This window comes from Trichoderma harzianum, assembly GCF_003025095.1.
Source record: "Trichoderma harzianum CBS 226.95 unplaced genomic scaffold M431scaffold_12, whole genome shotgun sequence".
NCBI classification, from domain to species: Eukaryota; Fungi; Ascomycota; class Sordariomycetes; order Hypocreales; family Hypocreaceae; genus Trichoderma; species Trichoderma harzianum.
Window position 1 is genome coordinate 313,054 of NW_020209260.1, and position 13,866 is coordinate 326,919.

The following is a 13,866-nucleotide window of genomic DNA, read 5'->3' on the forward strand; positions in this document are numbered from 1 at the left end:
CATTCACACTCACTGCTCTTCTCACGCCTTACAGACAGCTCTTCGAATTCATTCACGCCTGGCGCTAATCGATCCGACTGTCTCTCGCCCACCGCCTGATTGCCCACTGAGCTAGTCGCTGCCTAGACGCCCGACTTTGGATGCTTACAGCTTCTCACGCAACAGCGACTCGAACGAACTCGAATCCCCCCGCCTTAGTGCGGCTTCTTTTACTTCTTTACAACTTAACTTTCACCATTTAACTGCTCCTCTCGGGGCATTCACACATTTTACTCGTACACAATGCCTACAGACAACATGGTAGGCTACGTGGAGGACGTTGACGAGGACATTGGCAGCACCATCGGCGTGGAGAGCACTCGCCGATACGCCAGATCAGCAGCCGCCAGGAGTCCTGAGCGTGAGCGATCCAACACCGGCAAGCCCAGAATGCCAGAGTCCGACTCCGATGATGAGACGGCCTCGAGCAGCAGCAGCCTCTCCGACTCTGACAGCACGCCCGCACCCACCAGGGACAGGACAAGGCCCGTTCCCGTCGAGCATAGACGCCCACTACACCACAAGGACCGAGACCACCGTCGCCCCCCTCAGGATTCTCGTCCCCCTCGCGACAACAGAGCCTTTGCTCGAGATGATCGCCAGAGACGCGAGAGGAGACCTAGGGAAGACGACGACGACCACAGAAGGCCGCCCCGACCTCAGCCCAAGGATAGAGACCCCAGAGACGCAAGAGATCCCAGAGACCTGAGAGACCCCAGGGGCCCTAAGAAGACCCGACCCGGCCCTCCCAAGCATGCCGCCTCTCAGCCCGTCGTCTCTCAAGGTGCTTACCGAAGAGGCCAGTTCGAAGACCCGGCCGCATATGGAGTTCAGCAGGCTCAGCAGCTCCAGCAGCCCGCTGCCTCTGGCCGGCCTCGTGCCAAATCTCGTCCTGCAAGCTACTACGCCGGACAGCCCCCACGGCCCCCTCTGGACATGGGCTGGCCTGGGCCTCATGCTCCCCTTCCTCCCCCTCCTGGGGCGTTTGGCATGGGCAACTTCCCGCCTCCTCACATGTTTCCTGGCGGTCCCCCAATGCACCCTGGCATGCCGCCGCCTCAGTCTCCCATGGGTATGGGCCCGCCTCCCTTCTTCGATGGTCCCAGCCCAATGGGACCGCCGCCTCCGGGAGAGCATCTCAGACATCGGTTCGATGGTGGCGGCCGGCCTGCTTCTGCTATGGGCTTTGGCTCTCCACCTGAGGCCATAGGCTACTTTAATGAAAAGTATGACGACTACGAGGAAGAGCAGCATCAAAAGGTTGCCCGCCGTTCTTCGCGTGCCAAGAAGGCGCCGCCGCCATTGGAGGAGCGCAAGAAGTTGCCGCCTTCCGAGTTTGCTCTCAAGCGTACTCAATCGGCCAGGCCAACTTCGGCCGCCTACAAGCCTCCTCCGTCTGCCCGCGAGCCGATGCGCGAGCCGATGCGTGAGCCGATGCGTGAGATGCGCGAGCCACTGCGTGAGGCACCACGGGAGCACACGCGAGACCACCAGCTCCGAGAGCGTCCGCTGTCTCGACAGGGCCACCAACGGCCGCCGCCATCGCACCGCCGGTCTGTGGGCTTTGTGGACCAGCAAGCTTTTGACGAGGATGACTTCCTAGGCGGCGAGGTGGACCTCTACCAAGAGGTCTCTCCCAACCAGCGCCGTACTGCCCTCGCCCGACCTCGACGCAGCAGTTCCGTCGCTTATGATCAACACGGCTACGACATTGTTCCCGCTGGCAACCGAGGCCGCCGCTCGTCCATGTACGGACCTCTCCCTGGGGAGTCTGGCGGCGTCAGCCTCGAAGAAGATGGCAGGTACTTTGATGCTCTGCGGTATCAAGAGGATGTGAGCGGAGGTGCGCCAATGCCCTTGACTGCTGAGACTCTGCGCAAGGCATCTAAGCGCGGGGAGCTGGCCAGCAGCCGATCCACCAGGAGCAGCGGCAGCCATGACGAAAGCGACTACAAGCGAAGCAGCCATACCACTGGCCTTACCACGCAGTCCTCGGCAGCCCACAACAATGACGACTTCACCATCAAAGTCTCCGGCCAAGCGGTCGTCAAGCTTCCCGGCGCCCAGATCGAGTGCGACGGAGGCGAGATCACCTTTAGCGGCAACCGAGGAGCCGGGGCCGGACCTGGCTCAGGAATGCACGGCGCTTCTCGCGCTGGCAGCGACAAGGAAAGCACCGTCTACCAGCTTGACGATGCACGCAGCTCTCGCATGGACCGCAAGGCGCTGCCGCATCGTCCTCGCGCAACCAGCCAATCCGATGTTCACAGCCGCATCTACGCTCCGGTCCACGCTCCGATCCACGCTCCGATCCACGCCCCGTACGAACATGCCCCGTATGAGCATGTTCCATATGAGCACGCCCCATACGAGCAAGCCCCATATGAGCATGGCCCATACGATGCTTTTGAGCCATATGAGCCCGTCACTTATGAACATGCTCCCTACGACCCGTCCCTTGCTGCCTCCAACTTTTATTAATGTTGACGACCAAAAACGAAGAACCATTCTCAAAAATTTACGAAGCTAAACTCACGACTTATGCCATGATGAAAAGTGCTTTTTTTTGTCTTTCCTCAATATTGACGACATACAAACGATGTTGAGGTCACTGGTTCTGCTTCTTTTTCGAAGACCGACTGAATGATTTTTTTTTCTCATCTCTGTTTCTCCATTTCTGTTTCCATTTCCATTATTTACGACGTTTCTTCTTCTTCTCTTCTTTTCTCCCTCACATCCAGCGCTTGGCTTGGTGGTTCATATACCCTGCCGCCATTCCATGGCAGCAAAACTTTCTGATACCCCCGAAAAGTTGGCGATGGGAAGGATATTGTGTGCTTTCTACTAGGCGGATCTTGGTACACGTGTATTGGGTTTCATTTCATTTCATTCTTCATCTTTTTCCATTTATTTTCCTTTTGCATACTCAGCTTTGCTTTGAGCGCCGCACAGCCTGCAAAGAAGTGTCGGTGAGATAATCGAGGATGGATTTGGCAGGCAGGGAGAAAGCTGGTCTGACTCCCCCAACCTTGCCGTTTGGGAGATGGCGCCATCTCCAAGGAGGGCTGTGTTTAATTCTTCTCTCGGGCCTGGATTTGACGACGCTCGAATACAGCCGTCTCCCTTCCCATCTACACCCTTTTTCGGAGCTGGCACTTTGTGGCCAATGTCTTTTATTTTACTTTTTGGGTTTGGCAATTTTTCAGTCTACTACTATAGCGGCTCTTTGTGTTAAGAGGAGGATTTTATCGAACTGTCTGATTTATTCATTTTCTCATCAATGTTACGAAAGCGATAGAATGTACGAGCAATGGGGGTTCACACCCCCTTCACTCCCTCTGCCGTACACGAGGGGCTCTTTGATTCTCAACTGGCATGCTATTTACTCCCCGTGCTCCGGCTCCTTTTCCCTCCGAGACAAAAACCTCTTCTGCTTCCTCCCTCCTTGGGGGGAGAGAGAGCTGTGATTTGCGGCCACGTGCACTGGAGCCGGACTCTGATACCCCTCACGGCTTACCCTTGTGGGCTAGCACGCATAATGCGAGGAGGGAGGTGCATGCACGCATGGCTCGAGGAGGACGTGATACAATGGATAGACACGATGCTGCAGGGAAGGACGATGTGGTATGTATGGTGGTTTAGATTACGAAGCGGGGGGGTGTTTGGATAGCATGCGCTGCTGGAGGGATTGGCTTGACGATTCTTTCACGACCTGATGACGAACCAAAAGCGTTGATTTTCTTGTCTTTTTCTCTTTTCTTTTTCTTTAACGATGGACTATGTATTTTTTGTTATCGAAGCATGTATTTGTCTTCATTTCTATATCTAATAAATGGCCTCTGGCGGCCGTCTACCTGAATTGCGTTTGCACCACCAGTGACATTCAAAGGCATGAATCAAGCAATACTCCATACAAGTTTATGCAGGGAGCCAGGCAGGCGGTGAATCAAGCGGAAGAGCTGAGAAGCCTCCACGTAGTCAGTGTGGATCACAGTACGATCCTTTTGTGATGCACGTTTCCATCGAGGCTGAGGCTGGTCTGCAAAGTAGCACGAGCACAAGCACGAGCACAATAACGAGCAAGCAAGAAAGCAGTGAGAAAACCTGCTGTACTGTATCAATACGACGATGAGCTAGTTCTGATGCTTCTTGTGTAATCAATACGATTAGCGTGTTCTGATGCTCTTGTGTAAGGCAAACTGCAGTGACACTTTACAGCTCAGATCTCGAGTCCCACAAGCCCTCCACTGAGAAGCAGCAGGTGGAGCGTGATTGGATCGATCGATGGGGGTGGGGCGTTGCTGGGTTAGGATATTTACTTGCGTGTGCGTCATCCCGATTTGGAACTTGTAAGGAAACACACAAAAGGTACATATCAAGTAAAACAGCTGAGAGATGATGTAAAGGGTGCCAAACAATTTCAATTATTGGTGTAATAGACATTTTAAAAATAAACAATTTACATCAAACCGGCCGCTTACGATGTTAGTGAGAGGCCGTATTGCATGCATCGATCAGCGAAAAAAAGCGAGTTTGATTGGTTCTTAGCGCTGCCAACCCCCCCAGCCACGGTATTTTTTGCGGTTTCTGTAGGAACAAACCGCGCGCCCCCGGTAAGCTTCTTCCGCCGCACCATTCTGCCCATCTGCACTTCTTGTTTTCGCTAGTGTTTTTTCCCGACTCTTCAACCTCAAATCTGGGGGTTGACGATTGTTTCTAGTTGTTTACTGGTTTTTAATCGGTGGGATATAGTTGCACTTTTGTGCACTGATTCGGGATCCCCCTTTTTTGCCTGGATAAGAGCGATATTATCGAGGCTCAACTTGAGCTGCTCGCGTATCTACGAGTGCTCGCCGGAGAGACAATCCGCATTCCAACACTCTCGACTCGGCCAAGGACTTTCCAATCACCATGGCGCCGGCGGTGGTGAGTGCCGGCACAGGCCTTACCGGCACAGCGACCGTCAATGTCATCGACACCGACAAATTCCCGGCAGATGGGCCTCTCCTCCAGGGAGCCCGCGTCTTTGCCCGACTCGCCAAGCGAACCAATGATCCATCCAAGGGCGTTCTCGACCCTCACGACATCAACAACGTCGGCTTCTTCTTCCTCTTCGCGCTCATCGGCATTGCCTTTGTCGCCACTGGCATCTGGTTCTTCTTCTATGCCAAGAACGGCGGCATTGTCTTCAAGGATAACGATTGGGACGACTACAAGTCTACGGTTTTGCGTCGCAGGGGACCCAACGGCACGGTTCTCTCGGGAGCCACCGAGTCGACTGATCTGGGAGGCGGCAGCGTTTACAAGCGATACGACGACCATGACGATGATGACCGGAGAACCGCAATCACGGACAGCACGTACTTGACTGGCATTACTGCGGGCGCGAGTGACATTTTCGCCCGCGAGAAGCGCAAGAAGAAGAAGGAGGCCCGCGAGGCTGAACGCAGAAAGCGACGCGGCGAGAAGGGCAAATCGACTGAGGGTACTGCATTCGAGGGCGTCCAGGATGAAAAGGCGGAGCGCGAGGCCAAGAAGCTTCTGCGCAGCTACCGTCACGAAAAGGCGGCTCGCGTTGGTGGAATCAACAAGGAGGCCGAAGGCTCGGAGTGGGAAGGTTCCACGAACGCGGCTGAGTCTTCCGTCGGAGCCACGTCAGAACTGCTTGCGAACCAGGAACCCACGCCTACCTCGGAGCCTCCCAAGACGTCTGCTCCCCCCAAGTCGACGCCCAAGAGCGGAGGCATTCGAAAGGTGTACTCGACTGCGGACCGGAGAGAGAGCAAGGAGGCGGAGCGGGAGCGTGCCGAGGCCCGAAGACTGCGGGCCGCCAACAGGGTTGCTCAGCGGGACTTTGGATACCAGAGAGCGGCGGGCGCGGTGACGAACAGCCAGCTGAGCGAGAGTCTGCTCTCGGGTAGTGGTACCGGCGATTCGACGACGCTTGGTGAGAGTAGTATTCCTGAGGAGGAGAGCGAGGTTGGCACCAAGAGCTACCACCATCCCATGCCGGAGCTGAAGGAGCAGAGGCGGAGGGAGAGAGAGGAGCGCAGGGCGAGGCGCAGCAAGAGCGGATACCGACGTGGAAATACGGATGAGAATACCGATGTTTAAAGGGGGGCTGGGATTGATGACGGCGGGATGAGATTTACTTGAAGGGCTGACTCGCTTTTTCCTTTTTTGTAAAGCGTTTTGGGTCTTTTGCTGGGTTTTCACGCGGGATATTTGGGTTTTTTGATGAGGGATTGGGATGGAGGCGGTATTAAATGTCTTTTTTTTTTGTTTCTCTTTCTTTTGTTATGCAGGCATGTAGATATGAAGATGAGATGAGATGAGATGCACGGTATGAGGGGAGGGTTTGGGTGCAGAAAGTGAGTAACGCAATGGGACATGAATGAAGTATGCGATAGTCGATAGCCTTTTGCCGTATGAATACATGTATAATGGTATTTGATTATTTTTTCAATATTAAGCCCTTGATTCCTTTGGCAATTTGTTCCCTTCGACTCATTTTGAGATGTGTAGTTATTTGTTCCCTTGACTCATTTGGGAGATGTGCGGCTAGATGTTGGTTTGTTCCCTTCAATTCCTTTTGACAATGGATGCCTCATTGAATTGCGTCGAATGAACACTCTTTGCTTCAATGACTCTTGCTCTCACGCCGGGCTTACAGTAACATTTTGCTTTGATAATCGTCGGTACCTACCTTAGTACCTGAACCGATGGATTCGTATTGTGCTAGTGTTTACGAGTACAACTCCAGTCTTACGTGTACGCGGAGATTTGGTGCTCAGGAACAGGAACAGGAACAGAGGGTGTCCGTCCGATCCCGCCCTTGCGTTCAGGTCGCGTCTGGATTTTTTTATGGACGTGTTGGGCGGCGGCGGTTACATTTTTCGTGTTTGGCTATTTACAGAATTTGGTAGGTGGCGCTTATTTATTTATTTGTTTTCAAAGTTTATTTGGGTTTGTCTTTTCATTGCACGGTTTAGTAATGTTGTTGACGGAGACGCGGCTATGATTGCTATGAATAGCATCAATGGATGTTCCATGGAGCGCGGACCCAATTGAAAAGGTCCAATCCTGGACAGAACCCTGAAAGATTGAAAATAAAGACGGCACGGCAGCGAGAAATGGCACGCATAAGCAACCCGTGGAACCCCCTCTGGGGGAGCAGGAGGTGCATTGACAGGGCGAGACAGCATAAAAGCGGTTTGAAACTCACGGGCTGTGAGGGTGAAACTACAGGGGTTGTTTTGTCTTTTTTTTTTTTTTAGGTGAGGTGGACTTTGGATTAGGCGCCCGGGTCGTCCGAAGGGGTCAATAGGTTTGAAGGTCGGTTTGGATTGAGATGCGGGTGTTTTGGTGTGAGCATTGCGAGATGTTGCGCTTGGGGTTTCAGATGCGGCAATGCAGGATGAGGATGAAGATAAGGGTTTATGAGTTTTTGTATGAGACGACAATGAATGGTGTCCAGTTGATGCACGGCTGTTTTGTTGCTCACGAGGCTGCCTGCTTGTCATCCGCATTGCGTCACACAGGCCGCTAGCACCAATGCTAAAGGTACCGCGGGAGAAAGTACCGAGTACTGAGTCGTCGGGGGTCTGCCGCAACGGAAGGGACTTATGCTTCCCCGCTAAGCCGATAGAAGTGTCCACTATAAATCTATAGAAAATACTATCTGGTGCATTGAAGAGATCTCGTATCTCCCTGCTGCGTGCACATGCATCGCCCGGGTCTCCAGTACCTCCCTCCAGACAATGCCCGCTCTTCTCCATGACCTGACATTCCAGATTCCACAACCTGCACCTGCGGCCCCACAGATTTGCCTCTTCAAACCCAGCCTCTCGTCGTTGCGTTTCTCTTCGATCCCGGCCTAGCTTCAGCTCCTCCAGTGGCCCTTTGCCCAGCTGGGACACATTTCTGCTGTTCTATCCTCTTCTCGTCTCGTCCTTCTACCTGTAGCCTGGGGGATCGTACCAGGGAAGACAAACGTCCAATCCTCAGCATTCTTTTTGTCTTTTTGTCGTGCTTCTCTTTTTTTTCTTCCTTTTTGGATCTCTACTTGACGCAATCTCCTTTGTCTAAACACAATTCCCCCTTTCCGGCATTCTCCTCCATTTGTTTCTGGTCCCTTTTTTCCCCTTCTCTTTCTTTCGTACCTACGCCCGTCTCTCCCACATCGTCATCCATCTCCTCAATTCCCTCACGGGTTCTCACTTTAGCGGTTCTGGGTTCTGGGCCCCTGCGGGAGCCAAGCGCCAGTTGGGCTGTTTAGCTGTGCCACTCGCTGCTCGCTGCCGCTTTAGTCCCTGCTAGCTGCTGTTGGGCTCTACCAGCAGCCTCCAGTCGTGTGTACACTTGCCCGCTAGCACGAGTAATCCGCTACAGTACAGCCTGGCTGCGTTATCTCCCGAGTCGTTCGCCTCTCTCTCCCTCTGTGGCGAGGCACCACCGTCCGTGTCCGCCCAAACGCAATCTTTCCATCAACCCTCCACTACTTTATTTTCGCCCTCTGGCAGCGGCTGCTCCGGAACGGTCCGATCGAGAGAACTTCTTTTTTCTTTTTCTTCTTTCTTTCCTTGCTGGAATCGCACGAGCGACGACTCGAGACTTTTTGGTTGCTGCGTCTACGAAACCTCGACATTCCGCGGAATCGCTCGCCTGCGCACTCGACTGCAGATCCGGCTTTGGAGCAGCATCATCCCCCGCAGCCTCCTCACCACACGCCCGTCGACAACTCGCAGCGCCGCGACCGTCGCGGCGGAGACGCCGTCTCGTCCTTTGGCTCCTCGGAGTCTCTCTTTTTTTCCTCGTTTCGCTGCGAGCGAATGCTAGATTCTTGCTTTGTTCCATCGCTTCGGCTGGCACTTGATTTAAAAAGCACTCCATCACAATGGCGACGTCACCATCTTCGGCCTTGACGGGCGTCATCATCGGCCTGGCGTCTTCCTTTGGCTCCATCGTCCTCATCTTCCTCGTCATCTTCATCTTCTGGGCCTCGGGATGCGCTGGCTCCGGTCGAATCATCCTCGACCGCATCGGCCGACCGGGTGAATACGATGACGAACAGGCGTTTGCGAGGGAAGAGGCCGAGGCCTTGGAGAACATGGACGACATGTCCAGGACGGAATACCTGAGGGCCAAAGGTACACCGAGCCATCCGCGCACCGTAGCCAACATACTGACTGTAGGATTGTAGCATTCGTCACTGCGAACCCCCCAGAGTCTGCGCAAACCGATATTTCGCTCTCACAATACCTTGCTATCCAGGAAAAGGGCGTGTCCGCCTGGGAGTTTGAGCCCGAGCTGGAAATTGCAAATTGCTTCGTCCAGGCCCGAACCGAGATTGAGTTTTTCGATTCCGAGTGCACCGTCATGAGCAACCTGCCCGTGCCCAAGCAAAACGACGTCTACTACTGGGAGGCCAAGGTCTACGAAAAGCCCGAGAACACGCTTGTTGCTATTGGTATGGCCACCAAGCCATACCCTCTCTTTAGACTGCCTGGTGAGTTTTCCCCTTTTGTTCCAATGATAGCGCTGCCTTGCGACACGGAGTGTACTGACAACTACGATAGGCTTCCACAAGTACTCCGTTGCCTACCATTCAAACGGCTCACGACACTACAACCAACCATTCAGCCGAACCCCGTATGGCCCCCAGATTGTTACTGGTGATGTTATCGGTGTTGGCTACAGACCGCGAACGGGCGTCATCTTCTTCACACGAAACGGCAAGAAGCTCGAGGAAGTGGTTCATGGCTTAAAATCTCAAAACTTCTTCCCGGCCATCGGAGCCAACGGGCCCGCGACAGTTCACGTCAACTTTGGTCAGTCTGGTTTCGTCTTCATCGAGGCAAATGTCAAGAAATGGGGCCTGGCCCCTGTCACTGGCAGCCTGGCTCCCCCGCCCCCGTACGGCTCTGAGCAAGGCAGCATTCTTCTGGAAACCGGTACCAAGGATGGCTTTACCTCTGCGCAAGGCCGGGCTCATCGACACTCTGTCAGCGGCACGCCATACAGCGTTAGAGTTGGCGAGAATGATCTCAACGTACAGCACGGACGATCACGCAGCGGAAATTTCAGGGTTCTCCCTCCCACCAGCCCCGGTCCTGTCAGGAGTCCAACCGACATCTCGCTTGCCCAGCTCGTGCCATCCGATGAAGGTGGTGAGGCTAGCAGCAGCACACACCCTGCGCACGAACAGCATTTCGACGGCAACCCGCTTCAGCTCCACCTCGAGGACGCTACCAACCCGCCGCCCGATTATTCAAGTCCAACCTATACCCAGAATCGCAACCGCCGATACAGCACGGACAGCGAGGATGAAAACGCTCCTCTCATCCATGTCGTGACTCGCAGCAGGGGTGAATCTTCGGCAACAATCCGGCCTGCAGGACATGGCCAACCCGCCCCGCCCCAAGATCCTGTCCCGAGTTACAGCGACGCGATACAACAGGGGGCGAGCCCAATTCGACGTGAACGAAGCAATAGCTCTGAGTCCGAAGCCTCGGTCCAAAGTTCGGAGAGCGGGTCCTCATCTAGCTGAAATAGTCTGTTAAGAGACAGCCTACGCAACCCACTTGGCAAACGAATTCACGAAAACAAACCGAACGTCTAGACCCTGCAGAAGAGTCATCAAATCGACCCGGTTCACCAATTTACATCATAAGCAAGGAGTCAAGGGTTGAACTGAACATATGGAGCCAGGCTACTCAACAATGGCACTTGCTATACACACACGCATGCCATCACATTCACAAATACACACTTTTTGCACACTGTTACATATCTCGCACGGGCGCCTTGGAGTTTGAATAGCATTGGGATCTACCGTCACGACGGATACACATCGTTTGGGGCTTTTTTTTTGTCTTGATTGTTTATTTTATATGTGTTAGCAGCCCTCAACCTCTCTCCGCACCTTAGAACAGGTCCGCCCTTTTATATATATCTTTCTGCTATGGACGGAAATACTTTTTCCAAATGGGAGGAAACTATGAAACATGATACCACCTCTTGAAGGCCCTGGCGAAAAACTGCGACTATTTGAATTTTTCTTTTGTTCCTCTGACTTGCTGGTTTTCGCCTTTTTTTTTTTCTCTTTTTTGATTAAAACTGTGGTGGAGGAGGCGGAAGACTGGAAGGACTTGTTTTAGTGCTTTCAGGTGGCATGAAGTGTAGATACAGTAGTTGGTTTAAATAGTAAAAAGGGCTTCAATTTGGCATTGTTTTGTCCGGTTTGTGTGTGTATGTGATTTGTGGTTCGTGGTAATTGTGACGTGTGGGTTGCATTCTTGAGGATTGGCGTTGATTGAATGCGGCAGTGTTTGATCTACTCCGTAGAAGCCAACTTGATCCTAGCTAAGTTGGCCTTAAGCTTTAATGTTAGTGCCATTGACTAAGATCCGTTGCGTGTGGTCTTGAATCCACTGCTTTGCATGGAATTACAGTTGTGATCGACTGTCTGCGACCACCCAACCCAAGTATTGAAACTGCATCAGTTGTATGGGAGCGATATTTCACGACTCCTCACCTTTCCAGTTCCATGAAGAGGAGGATTAGATAGTTCTGATCACTTTGAATCATAAATAATCGCTGCTTGGCATAATTATTTATGTCAATTGAAAGACAGATGTTCTATTCGAAGCATTGAAGTGTCAAGGATGATACTTCTTGAAGCTCCAGGGGCAAGCTTCAGCCGTCACTAGTAGTTGCGAGGCATGCCTGACGATATATTAGTAATTACCTCGAATTAAAGTAGTCATTGGCCAAGTGACTCCTAAAATGCTGTATCCTGACTCTCGATGAAGTTGTGTATTTCCGACAGCAGTGTTAATCTCAAAGAGCTGTCCGAGACATTCGGGAAGAATTCCCGCGAGTATGCCATCTGCTACCTACAAGATTCCAGATAAATCAGACACACACACACACACACACACACACACACACACACACACAAAAAAAAAAGCGTATGAATAATTCCATGACTCTATTCAATCTTTGTCAAGCACTTCTGACCTGGCGACAGTTGAGCGGTATATGGTCGATATGTACCTGGTGTAACTCGTATGCGGCTTGAAGTTATACGAGTAACCGCCCAGTCCCCCTCTTTTCATTTGGTAGCATATGTCTTTATTACAATACTTTTCTCTTCCTCCAAAGAGTATATTCTTTCCTTACTTCTACAGGAAACATACGTCTTTATTAGCAATATTGTTCTTCCTCCAAAGTGTATATTTTCCTTTGCTTCTATTGATATCAACGACATACTCGTTCTACAGCTAGAGGTCCAATACCACAGGTGCTGTTAAGAGCTTCAATCTTCCGTCCTTTCCGAGAGTCGTTTCTGCGGGTATGGTACACTCTGATGAGTTTACAGTAGGCTGGATCTGCGCTATAAGCACGGAATTGACAGCCGCCCAAAGTTTTCTTGATGAGAAATATGACTCAGTCACGAATGTTTCCCAAGGAGATTATAACAACTATACGCTAGGTCAAATTGCATCCCACAACGTTGTTATGACTGTTTTACCCGATGGGGAGCATGGAACAGCAGCTGCAGCAGTCGTTGCTGTGACTATGCTAAACAAGTTTCCCAATATCAGAATCGGCTTGATGGTTGGCATTGCCGGTGGTGCGCCCAGCAAGAACCATGACATTCGGCTGGGCGACGTTGTGGTGAGCTATCCTCTTGATGGAAGAGGTGGTGTGCTGCAATATGACTTTGGGAAAACAATCCAGAATCAGGCATTCCAGATCACACGGTTTCTCGACCCGCCTCCCTTTCTCCTACGTTCGGCCGTAAGCGCCCTCATGGCAAACTATGAGAGCTCGGGTCATGATATTAAAAGGACCATCGAGAAAATTATAGAACAAACTCCTCGACTTCGGGAAAAATACCAGCGACCACCTCTCAGCAGCGATATATTGTATCGATCTGCAATTATTCATCCTACAGATAGTGAAAACCCCTGCTTAGAGCTTTGTGGAGTTGACCCATCACGTACCATCAGGAGAGAGCCCCGGGATAATGACTACGAGGATGATCCTGCTATTCATTACGGAGTGATCGCATCAGCAAAGCGGGTAATGAAAGATGCTCAGATCAGGGACAAGCTTGCTGCAGAAAAAAATGTGCTATGTTTCGAAATGGAAGCGGCAGGGTTGATGAACCTTTTCCCATGTTTGGTTATCCGAGGCATATGCGATTACTCAGATACTCATAAGAACAAGCAGTGGCAGGGATACGCAGCAATGACCGCAGCTGCATACGCAAAAGATCTTCTCTCTCTAATGCCATCCGTACAAATTGCAGCTGTACAACCGAGCAAAGAAGATTTTGCTTCTATGGCGGGGACTAAACCCGGAGAAGCTGCTTCCGGAAGACCAGGAGGAATGCGCTGTTATCTGACTGTCCCACCCACGGTATGTGTGCTACATGTTGTAGAAGTGGAAACTGAACTGATGCCAATGTCGATGTAGAGTGATTTAGTGGGATATCTGAGCAGAGATTCTGTCGACACGTGTATCGCAAGGGACCGTGAGCAATTCATTTCCAAAACGAGAGAGCTGATTCAGAAAATCATCAACGCCAATACCTCCGGGGGCATCTGGCACAATCGTGATGAGGTGTGGGAGTTGTCTCGCCAATGGAGGGAGTATTTCCGTTTGCACAGGACGATTCCGTTTGAAGAGGAGTTGAGTGGCGCTCCGTCTCCTGAGATGACACGATCGTATCTGATGCGTATGATATCTGACACTCGCCTGGGCGGGGATGGCATTTCTCGCCAAACGGCAGATTTGTACGATGTTATCGCCGTTATG

The 13,866-nt window shown here is 52.0% G+C and overlaps 5 protein-coding genes across 5 annotated transcripts; all 5 read left to right on the plus strand.

Moving 5' to 3' along the window:
* Positions 1-282: 282 nt before the first annotated feature.
* Positions 283-2,520, plus strand: M431DRAFT_93840 (hypothetical protein; the record flags this gene model as incomplete). Its single annotated transcript, XM_024924521.1, has 2 exons — positions 283-2,325; positions 2,413-2,520. 2 exons carry the CDS (start codon positions 283-285, stop codon positions 2,518-2,520), a joined length of 2,151 nt encoding a protein of 716 aa, XP_024770793.1.
* Positions 2,521-2,772: 252 nt separating this feature from the next.
* M431DRAFT_235060 (hypothetical protein) lies at positions 2,773-3,662 on the plus strand. Its single transcript, XM_024913668.1, has one exon. It carries the CDS (start codon positions 3,024-3,026, stop codon positions 3,504-3,506), a length of 483 nt encoding a protein of 160 aa, XP_024770794.1. The 5' UTR covers positions 2,773-3,023; the 3' UTR covers positions 3,507-3,662.
* Positions 3,663-4,484: 822 nt separating this feature from the next.
* M431DRAFT_511242 (hypothetical protein) lies at positions 4,485-6,513 on the plus strand. Its single transcript, XM_024919615.1, has one exon. It carries the CDS (start codon positions 4,951-4,953, stop codon positions 6,151-6,153), a length of 1,203 nt encoding a protein of 400 aa, XP_024770795.1. The 5' UTR covers positions 4,485-4,950; the 3' UTR covers positions 6,154-6,513.
* Positions 6,514-8,626: 2,113 nt separating this feature from the next.
* On the plus strand, positions 8,627-10,973 carry M431DRAFT_235107 (hypothetical protein). The gene is made up of 3 exons (XM_024913669.1): positions 8,627-9,188; positions 9,242-9,547; positions 9,618-10,973. The coding sequence occupies exons 1-3, from the start codon at positions 8,936-8,938 to the stop codon at positions 10,586-10,588; spliced, it is 1,530 nt and encodes a 509-aa protein (XP_024770796.1). The 5' UTR covers positions 8,627-8,935; the 3' UTR covers positions 10,589-10,973.
* Positions 10,974-12,396: 1,423 nt separating this feature from the next.
* Positions 12,397-13,524, plus strand: M431DRAFT_93666 (hypothetical protein; the record flags this gene model as incomplete). The annotated part of the gene is made up of 1 exon (XM_024924496.1): positions 12,397-13,524. One exon carries the CDS (start codon positions 12,397-12,399, stop codon positions 13,522-13,524), a length of 1,128 nt encoding a protein of 375 aa, XP_024770797.1.
* Between the last annotated feature and the right edge of the window lie 342 nt (positions 13,525-13,866).